An 18974-nucleotide genomic window follows, 5' to 3' on the forward strand; every position below is an offset into this window, starting at 1 on the left:
CCGTTCAGCTCGCTGTCAACAAGTTTAAGAATCGATGATCAAAACGCAAACTGTTGTGAACGTGTTTGCATCTGGTGAACGCAACTGTCAACTTAGATCTCTGACGTATAACGGTATTTATACTGTACGGACTATACATAAACATAGATTGGTGCCATCAGTCGGCCATATTGAAAAATTTGACAGATCATGGAAATGTCTTTTGTTTTGATTTTGAGTTCTAGAGTTTTGAATTGGTTTTGGTTTTGAAACATAATAAAATCAAGTTTTAATAAAATGGAAGTGAAACAAGAATTTAATGAGGAGACGTGCAAACTAGTAATAGAGTATAATGACTTAGATGATGCTCTTCTAGGTGACTTTAAATATGAAATTGAAGAGGAATCGAATAGCCAAAGTACACGTGGCACATTTGATTATTTAGACTTGGAAATTCCTACAAATACTGAAAGACACCAAGATAGAAATAAACTAAACCCGTTTGGAGAAAACCAACAAACTGAAAAAGGTTCGTATAACTTTTTTTGGGACATATTGTACAATAGTGCACTGAACCTAAAGACGGCATTACATGGTTCCCTTTGGCCTTTCAATTTGGACAAAGAAACATTAAAGTGAATCATTGAATATTGTGGTTCAATGGCATTGAAAGAATTGAACATGCTCAATATTGTCACTTTTCTTTAGCGTGGTTGAACGAGAAATGAATGTGTAAACACAAGAATTGAAGGATTCTTTTTTACAAAATACACGTTTCTGTTCTTGGAACATTTTAAAGAGTATTCGTGTCTATGAAATTATAAAACACGGTTATAAAAACCGAGATTATATCTGTACTTGTTAGAATACTCTTTTAACAAAGATACCCATGATCGCACCCACCAACATGGACATTTCCTTTGCTGCTTTTTGGCTAATTCTTTTATTAAATGATCACATATTAATGCAACTCCTAAACACATGACTTCATTTGACATCATTTGAAGAAAATGTGTTGAATAGTTCACTTTCCAGATACTGTGTAAATAGCATTGCTTTCACTTCTGCCCCCATTCAACTACAGTGAATTCAATTAGGTTGAACCGTGTAATTTCGCCTTTACCTACATTTATGTGGCATCTGAATATTATGTTTGTGCGTCACAGTGTTGCCATACATTTTTGTTTATTTCTTGTATAATTTCAATGAATGGTTAAATGTACCTACAACAATAATAGAATAATTTCATAAGAATGTTTAAAATATAAAGATACTTATAGTCTGAACAAATTATAGAAAAAAGGCTATTTTTGAGAAAACTTGTTTAGATGTTATTTTGAAAAATCTTTTATTGGTGTTTCAAAACTGTTTTTTAATTTATTATAATCACTCATCTGTTTGATTTATCTATTTATCTACTTTTTACAACAAGTTAAATTATCTTTGATTTAAAAACATTTATACAGGTCATCTTCATTTATCTTTTTTATACAGTTGATCTCCTTTTTATAACAATTTTTGTTTTAACATGTCTCTTTTCGGCTTTTTGTATTAAAAAACAACATACAAACCTTTACTTCATTGGTGTTTCAAAACTATTTTTTAAATGCAAATTTATGTAATGTGATAGTATGAAAAAATTTAGTATATGGCAACAGTGTTACATGTCAAGTTCGGATCCAATGCCAAAATACGCACATAAATATTAAGTTATATATTCAGTGCACTATTATTATTGTACAACATATCCGTTTTTTGAATGAGAAATACAGAAAAACTACAGCTCAGCCTGAAAAAAATGTATAGATTGTAAAGTGAATAAACAAGTACAGTAAAACCTTTGTGTGTGTGTGTGTGTGTGTGTGTGTGTGTGTGTGTGTGTGTGTGTGTGTGTGTGTGTGTGTGTGTGTGTGTGTGTGTGTGTGTGTGTGTGTGTGTGTGTGTGTGTGTGTGTGTGTGTGTGTGTGTGTGTGTGTGTGTGTGTGTGTGTGTGTGTGTGTGTGTGTGTGTGTGTGTGTGTGTGTGTGTGTGTGTGTGTGTGTGTGTGTGTGTGTGTGTGTGTGTGTGTGTGTGTGTGTGTGTGTGTGTGTGTGTGTGTGTGTGTGTGTGTGTGTGTGTGTGTGTGTGTGTGTGTGTGTGTGTGTGTGTGTGTGTGTGTGTGTGTGTGTGTGTGTGTGTGTGTGTGTGTGTGTGTGTGTGTGTGTGTGTGTGTGTGTGTGTGTGTGTGTGTGTGTGTGTGTGTGTGTGTGTGTGTGTGTGTGTGTGTGTGTGTGTGTGTGTGTGTGTGTGTGTGTGTGTGTGTGTGTGTGTGTGTGTGTGTGTGTGTGTGTGTGTGTGTGTGTGTGTGTGTGTGTGTGTGTGTGTGTGTGTGTGTGTGTGTGTGTGTGTGTGTGTGTGTGTGTGTGTGTGTGTGTGTGTGTGTGTGTGTGTGTGTGTGTGTGTGTGTGTGTGTGTGTGTGTGTGTGTGTGTGTGTGTGTGTGTGTGTGTGTGTGTGTGTGTGTGTGTGTGTGTGTGTGTGTGTGTGTGTGTGTGTGTGTGTGTGTGTGTGTGTGTGTGTGTGTGTGTGTGTGTGTGTGTGTGTGTGTGTGTGTGTGTGTGTGTGTGTGTGTGTGTGTGTGTGTGTGTGTGTGTGTGTGTGTGTGTGTGTGTGTGTGTGTGTGTGTGTGTGTGTGTGTGTGTGTGTGTGTGTGTGTGTGTGTGTGTGTGTGTGTGTGTGTGTGTGTGTGTGTGTGTGTGTGTGTGTGTGTGTGTGTGTGTGTGTGTGTGTGTGTGTGTGTGTGTGTGTGTGTGTGTGTGTGTGTGTGTGTGTGTGTGTGTGTGTGTGTGTGTGTGTGTGTGTGTGTGTGTGTGTGTGTGTGTGTGTGTGTGTGTGTGTGTGTGTGTGTGTGTGTGTGTGTGTGTGTGTGTGTGTGTGTGTGTGTGTGTGTGTGTGTGTGTGTGTGTGTGTGTGTGTGTGTGTGTGTGTGTGTGTGTGTGTGTGTGTGTGTGTGTGTGTGTGTGTGTGTGTGTGTGTGTGTGTGTGTGTGTGTGTGTGTGTGTGTGTGTGTGTGTGTGTGTGTGTGTGTGTGTGTGTGTGTGTGTGTGTGTGTGTGTGTGTGTGTGTGTGTGTGTGTGTGTGTGTGTGTGTGTGTGTGTGTGTGTGTGTGTGTGTGTGTGTGTGTGTGTGTGTGTGTGTGTGTGTGTGTGTGTGTGTGTGTGTGTGTGTGTGTGTGTGTGTGTGTGTGTGTGTGTGTGTGTGTGTGTGTGTGTGTGTGTGTGTGTGTGTGTGTGTGTGTGTGTGTGTGTGTGTGTGTGTGTGTGTGTGTGTGTGTGTGTGTGTGTGTGTGTGTGTGTGTGTGTGTGTGTGTGTGTGTGTGTGTGTGTGTGTGTGTGTGTGTGTGTGTGTGTGTGTGTGTGTGTGTGTGTGTGTGTGTGTGTGTGTGTGTGTGTGTGTGTGTGTGTGTGTGTGTGTGTGTGTGTGTGTGTGTGTGTGTGTGTGTGTGTGTGTGTGTGTGTGTGTGTGTGTGTGTGTGTGTGTGTGTGTGTGTGTGTGTGTGTGTGTGTGTGTGTGTGTGTGTGTGTGTGTGTGTGTGTGTGTGTGTGTGTGTGTGTGTGTGTGTGTGTGTGTGTGTGTGTGTGTGTGTGTGTGTGTGTGTGTGTGTGTGTGTGTGTGTGTGTGTGTGTGTGTGTGTGTGTGTGTGTGTGTGTGTGTGTGTGTGTGTGTGTGTGTGTGTGTGTGTGTGTGTGTGTGTGTGTGTGTGTGTGTGTGTGTGTGTGTGTGTGTGTGTGTGTGTGTGTGTGTGTGTGTGTGTGTGTGTGTGTGTGTGTGTGTGTGTGTGTGTGTGTGTGTGTGTGTGTGTGTGTGTGTGTGTGTGTGTGTGTGTGTGTGTGTGTGTGTGTGTGTGTGTGTGTGTGTGTGTGTGTGTGTGTGTGTGTGTGTGTGTGTGTGTGTGTGTGTGTGTGTGTGTGTGTGTGTGTGTGTGTGTGTGTGTGTGTGTGTGTGTGTGTGTGTGTGTGTGTGTGTGTGTGTGTGTGTGTGTGTGTGTGTGTGTGTGTGTGTGTGTGTGTGTGTGTGTGTGTGTGTGTGTGTGTGTGTGTGTGTGTGTGTGTGTGTGTGTGTGTGTGTGTGTGTGTGTGTGTGTGTGTGTGTGTGTGTGTGTGTGTGTGTGTGTGTGTGTGTGTGTGTGTGTGTGTGTGTGTGTGTGTGTGTGTGTGTGTGTGTGTGTGTGTGTGTGTGTGTGTGTGTGTGTGTGTGTGTGTGTGTGTGTGTGTGTGTGTGTGTGTGTGTGTGTGTGTGTGTGTGTGTGTGTGTGTGTGTGTGTGTGTGTGTGTGTGTGTGTGTGTGTGTGTGTGTGTGTGTGTGTGTGTGTGTGTGTGTGTGTGTGTGTGTGTGTGTGTGTGTGTGTGTGTGTGTGTGTGTGTGTGTGTGTGTGTGTGTGTGTGTGTGTGTGTGTGTGTGTGTGTGTGTGTGTGTGTGTGTGTGTGTGTGTGTGTGTGTGTGTGTGTGTGTGTGTGTGTGTGTGTGTGTGTGTGTGTGTGTGTGTGTGTGTGTGTGTGTGTGTGTGTGTGTGTGTGTGTGTGTGAAAAAATGGCTTGGATGCGAGTCCGTTAGCCACAGATTTTTATTTTATTTTTACCTCAATTTATTAGTTTTGTTATATTTATACGTATCTCACTTAAATGATTATATTTGTTTCTTTCAAGTAGTTTATGAGTAATTTAAATATTTCCATTTTATGACAACTTAGTAGATATTCTATACTAATCGGAAATGAACTTTTGTTAACAGTAAAACCTTTGTTAACCAAAACATCATTTAACCAAAACGACTGACAGTTCCAATAATTTCGTCAATAAAAAGTAAATTTTTATCGCAAAACGGAAACAATTTGATTTGTTAATTTGTCAACATTACTTTGAATCCAAAAAGCTCATGTATGTCCACCACTTTGTTTTCAGATTGGTTCGAAAATGAATTCTTCCCTAGTGTAAAATCCTTCTTAAAATAAAAAAAAACCTTCCCTTCAAAGCATTGTTGCTTGTTGACAATGTGTCAACTTACCCTCAAAATCTACAAAATGGTGATATAATATGTTCGTTTGTGGACCCTGTCGGTGACTTTTAGTCCACGACAACGTATGCGCACTTTAATTCCATATTATATTTATTATAATAAATATAGTGATGAGCACAAAAACAAAGATGTAAAACATAACAAAAAAGATGGAAAACATACTAAATTGTGAGATAGAAAGAAATGAAACTAGTCGAGCTGGGATAATTAGCGATATTAACCTATACATTTACATTATATTGATTGTTTCCCACCTTTACACGTATCAGAGGAGCATGTCAACTAAAACTGTCACTGTGACAGTGGCATTTCTCAAACTTCTTCTTCTTCAGTTTATTGGCCTCCACCTACTTGGGTATTTGGCCAGCTCATCGTCTCGGAATAAGGGAAAAATCCCTTATTCACTTACAATTTGGAGTTAGTACATTGTACAATTTGCTTCTTCTTCTTCATCTTCTTCTTTAGTTAACTGGCAATTTTGGTTGGTGTGGGACAAATATGGCAAGACGCAAACTTTTTTCTCTCAGGGGCAACTGCCGACCATTAAACAATCTTATTCTTCTATGTCTTTTTTACAGGCAATTTTGAGTTGGCATGGGATAAATACAACAAAGGCACAAACTTCTCTTATACAGGGCAACACCTGACCATTACTCAATCCCATGTTGTTGCCTCAGATAGGTATAGTGAAAGACCCAGGTGATTACAGAATGTTTATAAAGAAACAAAAGATTATATTATTAGGTTATATGAATTATATTTTCACATGTACTTTTGACATATTTTTCAAATTATTTATTATTATATATTCATTTATGTTATCTATTTATTTTCAATATCTTATTTTTCTCATAACTTAATTTTGTGTATATTCAAAAAATGTATTAAAAGTTTAATAAGAACCAACTGCCGTTTATAAAGAAGGGTTGTTAGGGATATGGGTGTTGGGCACCCATTTTTAGATAATGCAGTATATAAATCAAAATTTTGCACAGTATTAATAGGGCATTCAAAAATCACATGTTGTAAATCTGCTAATTGACCACATTCACAATAAGGATGTTCTACTATCCCCATTTTAAATAGGTGATTTGGAACCAAACAGTGACCTGTATGCATTCTGATAATAGTTGTTATGTGTCTTCTATCTATGTAAGGAACATTGAAATACCAAGGACTATTTTTGAAAACTGGTTGTAGCTGTTGATACCAAATACCTTTATATTTAAAAGATTCCTTCCACTCTTTTTTAAATTTATCCCAGTACATTTTTTAAAAAAAGGGAAAATAGTCATCTTTCTCCACCTTTATGTTTACTGGACAATTGAGACAACGGCGGAAAAATTATACTCTAAAGATGGGATATGTACACCCATACCTGAAGTATTTAATATGGGATCCACTGAACCATCAGTGTAAATCCATGTATATGTATGATATTTTTCACAAAATTCATTATAAAACTTTTGTTGACTATAAATTTCTGTTTTGGTAACTTCAGATGATATAATATTGACTGGTTCTACAAGATATTTTAATTCTATTTCATAAATAGGATTTATTTCTGATTGTTTAATATTTATAATTTCATTTTGGGAATTAATGTTTGCTTCTATTAAATATGGATATTGTCTATATTTCCAATAGCCAATATTTGATTTACAATAATTTGTAATATTAATTATTTCCTCTAATGGATTACCCTTTAGTTCTTTAATTTTAAGTAACATTTTCATAGAAAGAATTTTTCTTCTATATTCTAGAGACATTTCACCACATTCAGATAATAATTCATTTGTAGGAGTTGAATGCATACAACCAGTAACAATTCTTAAAGCTTGAAATTGTATGGAATCCAATTTTTTTAAAACCTTTTTGTTTCCAGGTGTTAAGATATTACCAGCATAGTCTAGATGTGATCTCACTAAACCTTTATAAATGGTTATTAGGGTCTTAGGATCCGATCCCCACCAGGTTCCACATAATGCTGATTTATTGCAAGTATTCTGAATGAACTCTGACCAGTTTAAAGACCCAGTTAAATTAGCCCCTAAATATTTAACTGATTCCGACCAGTTAATTATATTATTATTATACATAATATAAGGAATATATTTGTAACTTTTCCTTTTTCTAAACAATACAGCTGATGATTTATTAATAGAAATTTGTAAATTATGCTCAGTTACCCAAGCATGAATATTTTTTAAATTATCATTTATCTCTCTTATTAGTTTATTTGGATCTTCACCTACTATTGTCATAACTATATCATCTGTATATTGAATTAATTGAGCCCTACCTAATGGAATTTGGTGAATATTTTTGGTATAGATGTTAAATAATGTGGGGCTTAGTGGGGATCCCTGCGCTAAACCTAAATTGTATACCTTTGGGCCAATTATATTATTCTTACAATCTTTAATAAAAATTTCCCTATTATTTAAAAATGCAAAAATAAGATTTACTAAATCGATCGGAATATTCACCTCTATTAGTTTTTCATACATCAAATATATATTAACATTATCATAAGCTGCTTTGATATCCAAAAATACTGCAATTAACTTTTTATTATCACTAAAGGCTTCCAGTACTTTATGTGTTAAGAGATTTACTGCCTCCATACTTCCTTTTCCTCTTCTAAAACCTATCTGTAATTTAGGCAGTAATCTATTGCCCTCTATAAACCACTCTAACCTATTTTTTATAAGATTTTCTATTATTTTTCCCACACATGATGACAATGCAATAGGTCTATAATTCTCCCACAATCCTATATTTTTCAGTGGTTTTAATATTGGGACCGTGCAAGTTCGGCAAAGCGACCCCTATTTCTACGCTCTATACTAAAATTCGCACTTTTAATTATATTGGCCAATTATATTAGTCCTGGTTACTGGATAATTGTCAAGGCCATAGTCCAAAAAAATAATAAGAAGAAAAAACAAGATTCAGGTTATGTTATGAAAACGTCAACAATTGTATGTAGTAAATAAAATTAGTTATTAAAATGCAGTACTGCAAGCTAAATAAAATTAATTAAATTTACCTTTATATAATAATTGCATATCATATCAATATTGTGGAGCAATATATAATTTTTCTGCTTCATTGACAGAAGGTATGAAATATACGTCAATTTGACAATTTCAATTGACAATATGAATTATTTAAGATAGTTGCAATATTTCTCCGCGACTCGCGCAGGGTCGTTTCTCGTTTCCCCTTCCAAGTACTTGCACACCGTGAATAGGTATTGTTAATATTTGCTTCCACTGATGTGGAATAGTCGCTGTTAATAAAAGTTTATTATAAAATTTTAAAAGTAATGACAAAGCAATATTAGGAAGATTTTTAATCATTGAGTAGGAAATTTTATCTAAACCAGAGGCTTTATCTTTTTTTATGTTTAAAATGTTTTGTATCTCTGCCATAGAGAACGGTTCAGTAATTACTGTTGAAGGAAGAATATTAAAGCTGCTGTTGAAGGAAGAATATTAAAGCTGGGATCTATATTAGTTATTGACATATTATCTAATATTTGTAATGCTACAGTTGGATTTGGTAATTTATTTGTATTACTCGAATTTTGATTATTTTTAAATTTTTTAACGGTTTTCCAAACTTTACTAGTAGGAGTATCCCTGTTAATAGAAGAGCAGAATTCTCTAAAACTATCCTTTTTCTTGCGTTTTAAATTCCTTTTGACATATGCTTTTATTTTTTTATACTCTATATAATTCTCTATGGTTGAGTTACTTTGATAATTCTTGATAGCATTCCTTCTTAAGCATATTAATTCATCACACTCTACATCCCACCAGGGATTACTTTTTGTAGTGGATGTTCTAGTTTTATAAAAAGGAATAGTTTTAGAAGCCGCATCATTAATAATAATAATTAAATCTTTATAATCTACCTCATCCCTACAATTATTTACTAATGAGTTTTCTATATACTGTAACGAGTTAGGCGATGGACTACCCCAGCTAATTGAAACAATACTCGAAAATATTATCCCAATCAACTAAGATAGCCATCGTTACACCCTTAGCTTAGCTCAGTCACTCAGGTGTGTGTTCGTCTTGTCCTAACCTCAGATATGAACTATGAAAATTGGAATGGAAGCAAACAAAACATAGTTTTTAACTAATCATGTTTATTGTTCATAAAGATATAATAAATAAAATGACTTAGTAAATTGCATTAACAAATGTATTTAAATTCTTGCCAAAAACTAACAATTCTGGATTATACTTATGGCTTTTGGTAGCTGATGGTATCTTCTTGATGTCGTATGGTACTGCTGCTGGTTCTGCAACGGGCTCTGGGGTTGTAGGTGTTGTATTCCACCAGGCCTACGGATGTTGGTCGTGGCAGTCTTGGTTATGTGGTTGCAGCCCTGATGACATGGTCCTCGTTGTTGTATCGCCGGCGATTTGAGGGTTGTTGAAACTCCCAGAGGGAGAAAAGTGGTTTCTTTCCAAAAAAACTATAAAATAGAGACACATATCAATCATCAAGAAGAAAAACCAACGTGTGCCATCTGCCGTTCTAATCGTCAGAAAGAGTAGCAGATGACAAGAATAAATCAAATGAAATTTAGATGAGAATAGTTAAAATTCTGATTACTAAACGTGCATACATGTAAATTAAAAGATAATTATATTTGAAACTAAAATATCAGAACACATGGTCTGAGATTGGAAGTTAGGTTAGATAAAAAAACAATATAAAAACTGTTAGACGGAGAAATATAATCACAATATAATGTTATCCTTACCCCAAGAGATGATTTGATGAAATAGAAATGATTTATTTTTCGAATTACATGCCTTTTTAAGGATTAATTTTTCCCTTCCAGTCTGTCAGGGAGTAGGGATGACGGATGAAGTGACACTTTCATGACAGTGCGACATAGGTGGCGGGCATGTTCCGAATTGAGACAGATACTTACAGAGTAAGTATGTACGAGGTGCGTTCAGAATGATGATTTAGATTTTAGATGAAAAGAAATATATTAAATAGAAATAACAGAGGATAATAAAAGAGGATAATAAATGAGCGCCAACCGATTTTTAAAGGGGGAAATGGGTAAACCAAATAGAAGAAGATAATTATTGATGAAATATTAAAGAAAATAAGGTAAAATAATTATTTAAAAATAAAATATCAAAGATGTGACGTTTGTAACGTTACACACTCCTCTCACCCATCAGAAAAATTTTGAACACACGTGAGAAATTTTTCTCACAGAAAACAGGAATGTTACACACTCCCTCCACTCATCAGAAAAATTTCGAACACAGGTGAGAAATTTGTCTCAAAGAAAATAAGAAGACAAAGTTCTAACCAGAAATAAATATATGCAGTAGTAATCGTTCAGAACAAATCAAAAATAAATACTCATAATAAAGTAAATATTAAGTCAATGTATATAGTTAATTTAAATTATTAATCATAAAAAATTTTAAAGTACCAAAATAATTTTCAGATGTTACTCTGGGGAAAATAAAAATATTACCCAATGAATTGTAGTATTCATCACACTATAAAATATTTATTATAAATAAATGACATCAGAGAATATCTATCTCTGGATAAAAAAAATAAATGTACTTTAAAAAAGTATGAAATTAATTCAAAATTATAAAGACATGTAGTATAAAGTGTAAGTAATAATTAAATTTTACTAAGAATCCAAAAGTAAGTAACCATAGTCAAATAATGTAGACATATTAAAAATGAATTGCATTGCAAATATTCTGGTATTTATATAAAATAAAAGGCATATAACCAAATTTAAGTAAATATTTGGGATATCACATCCTATATAAAATAAATAAATAGCTATTGGAGCTACTAACAACAACTGAATCTCGAACAAAACACCAGTACCCTGGATAACGAGTACGGAAAGTAAGGTAATAATAATAATAATCAAGTAAAAGCATATAAGTAGGTAAAGATAATATAAGTATAATATAATGAAAAGAAATGCAAGTGCAACTATAGATAAACCATTAAAAAAAATAAGTACCAACTACATGGAAAGCCAAATAAGACAAAGTTCTACACCAAAGGGTTTAAAAAAACTGCATAAAACTAGTCATAAAAGACTTAACCAATGAGTTAATAAAGAGAGAGATAATGATACATAATGCAAATGCTACTTCCATCAAATGCATACCAGGGATCTACACTAAAGAACAAAATATATGTATAAAAATGCATAAATATGATTTGCAAAGATGGAAAATAACAAATGCTAGTAGCTAAACTACAATCATACTTCAAAGCGCCACAATTCTACACCAGATTTCTAAAAGTAGATATGCATAGAATTGTTTGAACTCCAAAAGAAAAAATTTATAAAAGACATCATCCTAAAAATAATATACAGCATTAAACTGTATATCAACAGTCATTAAGACCAAAAAAACGGAACTCAGACTCAATAGATCTGGCCCAACCCTATGGATAACTTATATGTACCCTAGAAAAAAAAACACTAGGTGTCTATGCAGCTATATATAAGCCATACACAACTTATAAGTGCCGGATGAGGCTTTCATGCTAATCTGTATCAAAAATCAGTACAACACCCAAAATAAAATAATAAAACAATAATATATAGATAAATAGGGCATTGTTAAATAAAAAAGATGTTAAATATAATGTTTATCATAATTAATATAAGTGCAATAATGCAAAAAATTGAAAAATGTAAAATATCATGCTTTACGAACAAAAATTTTTTTGAGATCCAACACAAGAAGAAGAAGAAGAATGATTTAAATTAATATTCTGAATACGTAAAGAAGAAGAATAAGAATAAAATACCTTAATGAAAGAAAAGAACTTGAAAATTGTCCTAGTCTTTACTATACAAGTAAAGTAGTATATACCATCTGAACAAAAAGTTCGACGGAAACAACAAAATTTTTGGTAGTTGTACAAAATTGGTAATAAATATATGAGAACAACTAGGAAAAATAAGAATAAGTAAAAAGTAATTGAAAATAAGTAATAAAACAAGATTTAAATGCACTTTAGAGTACACAGAAGTACCTATGAAAAGAACGTAGAAGAAATAGTACGTATAAAAAGTACAGAAAATATGACAATAAATGGAAAAATTCTCTTGGGTTTTGGAAAGTTACGACAAAATAAGAGTAATTAAAGAAGAACTACCAAAAAAAACTGGTTAAAACAGAAAAAAAAGTGCCATGTGGACATTACTATCAAGGTTCTAACATAAAAATTAACCAAAAAAAAGTAGGTAAAAAGTTCCAAATGTTAAAAATACCAATATTTGCAACTGTAAATGTATTTTAAATCAATTATGCTGAAATATATAATTAAATTATTGAAACTGGTAATACTTTTTGACCCATAACATGTGAAAATATATAAAAATTAGTCAAAAAGGTAGTCAAAAAGTACCAAAATAGATAATATATATAGATTTACTGCAAAAATTGAATATAAAAATGAAATATAAGAAAATAGTATTTATTAATGCTTGTTGTCTGCTACCAAACCACACACTCACAGCTCGATTCTTCGGATAAGACAAGTGCGTTGGTGCGCCAGTGTAACGAGTTAGGCGATGGACTACCCCAGCTAATTGAAACAATACTCGAAAATATTATCCCAATCAACTAAGATAGCCATCGTTACACCCTTAGCTTAGCTCAGTCACTCAGGTGTGTGTTCGTCTTGTCCTAACCTCAGATATGAACTATGAAAATTGGAATGGAAGCAAACAAAACATAGTTTTTAACTAATCATGTTTATTGTTCATAAAGATATAATAAATAAAATGACTTAGTAAATTGCATTAACAAATGTATTTAAATTCTTGCCAAAAACTAACAATTCTGGATTATACTTATGGCTTTTGGTAGCTGATGGTATCTTCTTGATGTCGTATGGTACTGCTGCTGGTTCTGCAACGGGCTCTGGGGTTGTAGGTGTTGTATTCCACCAGGCCTACGGATGTTGGTCGTTGCAGTCTTGGTTATGTGGTTGCAGCCCTGATGACATGGTCCTCGTTGTTGTATCGCCGGCGATTTGAGGGTTGTTGAAACTCCCGGAGGGAGAAAAGTGGTTTCTTTCCAAAAAACTATAAAATAGAGACACATATCAATCATCAAGAAGAAAAACCAACGTGTGCCATCTGCCGTTCTAATCGTCAGAAAGAGTAGCAGATGACAAGAATAAATCAAATGAAATTTAGATGAGAATAGTTAAAATTCTGATTACTAAACGTGCATACATGTAAATTAAAAGATAATTATATTTGAAACTAAAATATCAGAACACATGGTCTGAGATTGGAAGTTAGGTTAGATAAAAAAACAATATAAAAACTGTTAGACGGAGAAATATAATCACAATATAATGTTATCCTTACCCCAAGAGATGATTTGATGAAATAGAAATGATTTATTTTTCGAATTACATGCCTTTTTAAGGATTAATTTTTCCCTTCCAGTCTGTCAGGGAGTAGGGATGACGGATGAAGTGACACTTTCATGACAGTGCGACATAGGTGGCGGGCATGTTTCGAATTGAGACAGATACTTACAGAGTAAGTATGTACGAGGTGCGTTCAGAATGATGATTTAGATTTTAGATGAAAAGAAATATATTAAATAGAAATAACAGAGGATAATAAATGAGCGCCAACCGATTTTTAAAGGGGGAAATGGGTAAACCAAATAGAAGAAGATAATTATTGATGAAATATTAAAGAAAATAAGGTAAAATAATTATTTAAAAATAAAATATCAAAGATGTGACGTTTGTAACGTTACAATACTGATAATATTGACCCCAGTTAGCCCTTTTGTAATTTCTTTTATTAGAGATTTTTAGTTGGCTAACATTATTTAAATTTTGTTGATTTATATTAATTTTGCAAATCGTTGGAAAATGATCGCTACCTCCAGTATCCTCATATACTTCCCATACACTATTCATAGCCAATACAGCAGACGAAATGGTCAGATCCACTGCGGATGGATTTTGACCTGGTTGGCCCAATCTTGTAGGTGTACCATCATTAAGCACTACTAAATTTTCCTCTTCAATAATTTTTATTAAAATTCTACCATTTATATCAGAATGATTACCTCCCCACAGTGGATGATGCCCATTCAGATCTCCCATGATTATGAATGGATGGTGAAGAGAATGTAGTACCTCTTTAAAACCATTTTCCTGTATCTTAATGCCAGATGGGTTATATACATTCAGAATCTGTATATCATATTCTTCTAAGAGAATACCTATGGCTTGAAAATTTTTATGAGACTTTGAATTATCTATGTTAATTCTGCTATGTATAATTGTATGTATAATTGTATAATTTTTGATTTTATTAAAGTTGCAATTCCCCCATAAATATCATTACGATCATCTCTATGTATTATATATTTATTAATGGTAAAATAAAATCTGGTTTCAGCCAGGTTTCGTTTAATATAATTATGTCCGGGTCAATTTCTTTGATAAAAATTAACAAGCTATCTCTATTACTATTAACACTGTGCAAATTCCATTGTAAAATTGATATTACAGTTACTAATATTCTGAGTCATCGTCATCATTTATTTTATTTGAGGTATTTAAATTTGTAAAATTATTTAGCCGGGTCATAAAACTTAAAACATGAGATCTATCAGAATCTTGTAGCTTTCTTGCTAGATTTATTATATCGTCTAACATATTAGAGTGGTCCCTATCAATCCGATATGAGTCCAGTCGCTGAGAAGTCATTCCCCTACTAGATCCTTCTATAGAATCAGAAACGTGATATGTATTATTTGTACTTGTTCCTATTATTGGAGATGTATTATATAATCTGCCATTTGGACTTATTAAACATTCTTGATAGGATTTTTTATCATATGTTTGTTTTATATCTGTATTTTTTCTTTTTTTGTTATTACTTACTGTCTCCCTGTATGTACTTTTCTTACGGCTCACGTCAATGTTATGTATGCCCCTTCTCTGATTAATAGCTACCTCATTATCTTCAGATCTAATATTTTTTAATGCAGGAAAATCCTGTTTGTATTTTACAAATTCTTGGTTTTTATTTATTTTAGAAAAGAATTCTGATGCTTCATAAAATGATAAATTATCTAATGACATATATTCCCTAATATTTTTTTGTCTTTTATACTCTGGACAGCTCCTGTTTGTGCTATTATGCTCATTACTATCACAATGTATACATTTAGTGAAACAAATTATGAACCCCCTCTCATGTTCTGAAGAACCGCAATTTAAGCATTTACTTTTGTTACTTTTACATATTTTTTTACGTGACCATAATTTAAACAATTATAACATTGAACAACCGGTAATATATAAGGAAGAACCCTATGTTCTATGCCACAAATATATATATTTTTTGGTAATTTAGTTCCCGAGAAAGTGATACTTATGGTACCTGTAGGTATATATTCAGCCTCTATATTTTTAGTAGTGATCGCATTATTTTCTAATGAACTTTCCTGATTAGATGTAGTGATTCTATTGGAATTCTTTTTTTTTGTACTTAATCTTCTAGCCTCAATAATTTTACAATTATCAATTTTTGTTTCAGAATATTTGACAATCATTTCATCTGTAAAACTCTTATCGATAAATCTTACTACCCCCTTACAGGTAACATTTTTATATGGAATAAATAAATCATAACCCTTCTTTATAACCGCTTCATTCTTTAAAAATTTATTGGCTTCTGAACTAGTTATAAATTCCACACTAATTCGATTCTTACCTTTTTTATTAATTTTTTTAATAGAATTTAATTGAAGATCAAAAATTTCTCGTGCAATAGCCAAGTAATTATAATTACCTATATTTTTGTCAGTATTGCTGGAAATGTATACTTCATACGGACCTTTATCTTTATAACTATATTCAGAAACCTTTTGTAAAGGTTTTTTAAGTGATTTTCCAGTATTTATCTCACCACGTGAGGTTAAATTTTCAGATTCCATCTTTTCGCATAGATTATTAGATATTTTTTTAATTTGATTTTCAAGTTTGTCTAACGGGGGAGGTCCCCCGCTATTTTCTGCCATAATGGAAACCCCCTTAAACCCACTAGTTAGTAGAAACTTTTACTTTTACGTACTTTAAATTCAATTAAGTAATCTATAATTTATTTAAGAGAAAGAATAATTTAAATTTAGGATGTATTAATACTTAATATTTACCGTTTACACACTCTGTAATCACTTAACCCTCCACCAACCTTTTTTTCCTTTCTCTGGTAGATGGACGTTGAACAACTCCAAAACTGACCTCCAAATAACTCCAGAAGTGTTAATATTACTGAAAAAGTATAAAAACTTTCTTCCGATAATGAAAACTTGGCAGTTCCCATTTCTTCTTTCTCAAACTCATCTGACACGTCTAAAGGTGGGAAACAATCAATATAATGTCAATCTATAAGTTACTATCGCTAAATTTAACACCTCCACTAGGTTCGTCTCTTTTTATCTCACAGCTTAATATTATGTTTTCCATCTTTTGCGCTATTTTGCCGGTTATTAGTGCGCTCATCACTGTATAATATGGAATAACATATGTAACCGTTTCATCATTTAATAATTTTCTATATCGATACCTAAACTCCAAAACCTCTCAACTGTTTTTGTTCATTTTTTCTATTTTGGTCTTTCTGTATGTTTTTTTAAATGGAACACCCTATATTTTATTTTAAATTTGAAATCCTGTTAAATTCTCCATCACAAAAATATAAAGGTTTGTTATGTTATACAGGGTATTTACAAAGTTATAACCAATTTTATATGAAAATCGTAACAAGTTCAACTCCCTGTATAAATAAAAATAAACAAAACAGCAATGGTTTATTAATGCCATATTTTTTGCATATAGTCAAAATTTTCAAGAATGATTGATATTGCTAATTTTCTTTATATCAAATACAGGACGAGTCAAAACGCAAGTACATTATTTTCTCAGTAATTTTAAATGGAACACCCTGTATTTTATATCACTATTGAAAAGTATTTTAGATAACATTTCCTATGTCTAAATTTATTAGTTTTCGAGATATTTTTATTTTTCAATGGACCAGTAGCGCACCCGCACAAATCACCAGAATTTAATAAACTGGACTGATTTTTTGGGGTTACGTTAATAATGAAGTTTATAAAATACCTCCAACAACAACAGATGAGATGAAAAATAGAATACAAAGTGTATTTCGATGTGTTAATTTACAAATGCTTCGTAGAGTAAGTAGCTCATTCAATGATCGTTTTTAGGCATGCATTAATGTGTTAGGAGGTAATTTTGAACACCTTATGTAATTAAATATTAAAAATATTTTATTAAAAGTAGCTTCTAATTTTTTCAAACATGTTTTTTTTGCAAAATATATTACTGATAAATTATTGTTCGTTCTTTATTTGTTACATTGTTACATTTACGTACAAAAGTAGTGTTTAATTATCTTCACAAAATGTTGTATGTTGTGTTTGTGTGTTATTTTGTAAAATTTATTACTAATTTTCTTTCTTTATTTGTTACATTTACATAAAAAAGTAGTTTTTAATTGTTTCAAAAATGTTGCCTGTTGTAGTTGTGTTTTCTTTGTAAAATGTATTACTAATAAATTATTTTTATTTCTTTATTTGCTACATTGTTACATTGATTACTGGATTGATAATCAGTAATCGTCAAATGTCAATTCAGTCATGGCTTACTTAAAATTTAGATAAATTTAGACACCTAAAATAATTTGCTCTGAAAAATTAAAATATCTCGAAAACTAATAAATTTGGACATAGGGAATGTTATATAAAAATTAAGGTACGGTAATGGTACTTATCAATAATGATATAAAATACAGGGTGTTCCATTTAAAATTACTGAGAAAATAATGTACTTGAGTTTTGACTCACCCTGTATTTGATTAAAAGAAAATTAGCAATGTCAATAATTCTTGAAAATTTTGACAATAAATAAAAAAATATGGCATTAGTAAACCATTGCTGTTGTGCTTATTTTTATGTATACAGGGAGTTGAACTTGTTGCGATTTTCATACAAAATTGGTTATAACTTTAAAAATACCCTGTATAACATAACAAACCTTTATGTTTTTGTGATAGAGAAGTTAACAGGATTTCGAATATAAAATAAAATATAGGGTGTTCCATTTAAAAAAAACATAAGTTTGGTCTGCCACTGTGTTATCGAACACCCCGTAACATTCTAACTAATTTTGTAATGTGAAGCTCAAAGTTGGCTACAATTTTTGTTATTAACTTTTATGGCTATCTATTACTATAGCAGATCTATTGAGCTTTTAATTTACCCCACTAATCAATCACCCTGTATTGGGATTATACTGCAGTTATAATGAACTTTTAATTCTCCACACAGAGATATAAAGCACTATGTCCTACTTTATAAAATAACAAAAGATAAGCACTTTATAAAAAGTATCATGTCATATTTTGTTTAGAGACAGAGGGCACTATGTGGACATGAAACCCTATACCTCTGTGTACATTGCTTTATACATCCAGTATTAAACAAGCAGAGTAAAGTATTACACTTTGCCGTGTAATGTTTGTCATGAAGGAGAAACAAATTAAAGTTTAACATTGTATAATGAATTTTTAGTAAACATCTAGTACCATGACCCAAAAGATCTTGAAGAGGTAAACAGCACTATGTCCACTACATTTTGTTTTATTTTTTTTTTATTAAAAATAAATCAAGTTTAGTATCATAATATATGTTTTAAATAATACAATTTTGAAAGTTAATAATCTGAAGAATAAATTAGACAAGGGATTGTGACATAATGTGTATTAACATACATCCTGTGAATAAAGAAACACAAAAATAAACTTAAACCGCTTCTCCTGTAAAATTA

The 18974-nt window shown here is 32.5% G+C and overlaps 1 protein-coding gene and 1 long non-coding RNA gene across 7 annotated transcripts in view; one reads left to right on the forward strand and one right to left on the reverse strand.

Annotated features, from left to right (window-relative positions):
• LOC126887384 (zinc finger protein 501-like) overlaps nucleotides 1-18974 on the forward strand; it is a 27108-nt gene continuing 8134 nt past the window's right edge. For 3 of the 6 annotated variants that reach the window (XM_050654859.1, XM_050654860.1, XM_050654862.1), the window contains exon 1: nucleotides 1-508. In XM_050654859.1, the coding sequence (XP_050510816.1) occupies nucleotides 277-508 (232 nt within the window). In that variant the 5' untranslated portion in view covers nucleotides 1-276. Of the gene's footprint in view, nucleotides 509-15657; nucleotides 15720-18974 lie in introns of all 6 variants that reach the window. The other 3 variants (XM_050654861.1, XM_050654858.1, XM_050654863.1) reach the window with 3 other exon arrangements.
• Nucleotides 9176-14086, reverse strand: LOC126887387 (uncharacterized). The gene is made up of 2 exons (XR_007699046.1): nucleotides 13456-14086; nucleotides 9176-13164 (listed from the first exon to the last, which is right to left on the reverse strand). It is a non-coding gene; the product is annotated as an uncharacterized LOC126887387 (long non-coding RNA).

The sequence above is a fragment of the Diabrotica virgifera genome, chromosome 6, assembly GCF_917563875.1.
Source record: "Diabrotica virgifera virgifera chromosome 6, PGI_DIABVI_V3a".
NCBI classification, from domain to species: domain Eukaryota; kingdom Metazoa; phylum Arthropoda; class Insecta; order Coleoptera; family Chrysomelidae; genus Diabrotica; species Diabrotica virgifera.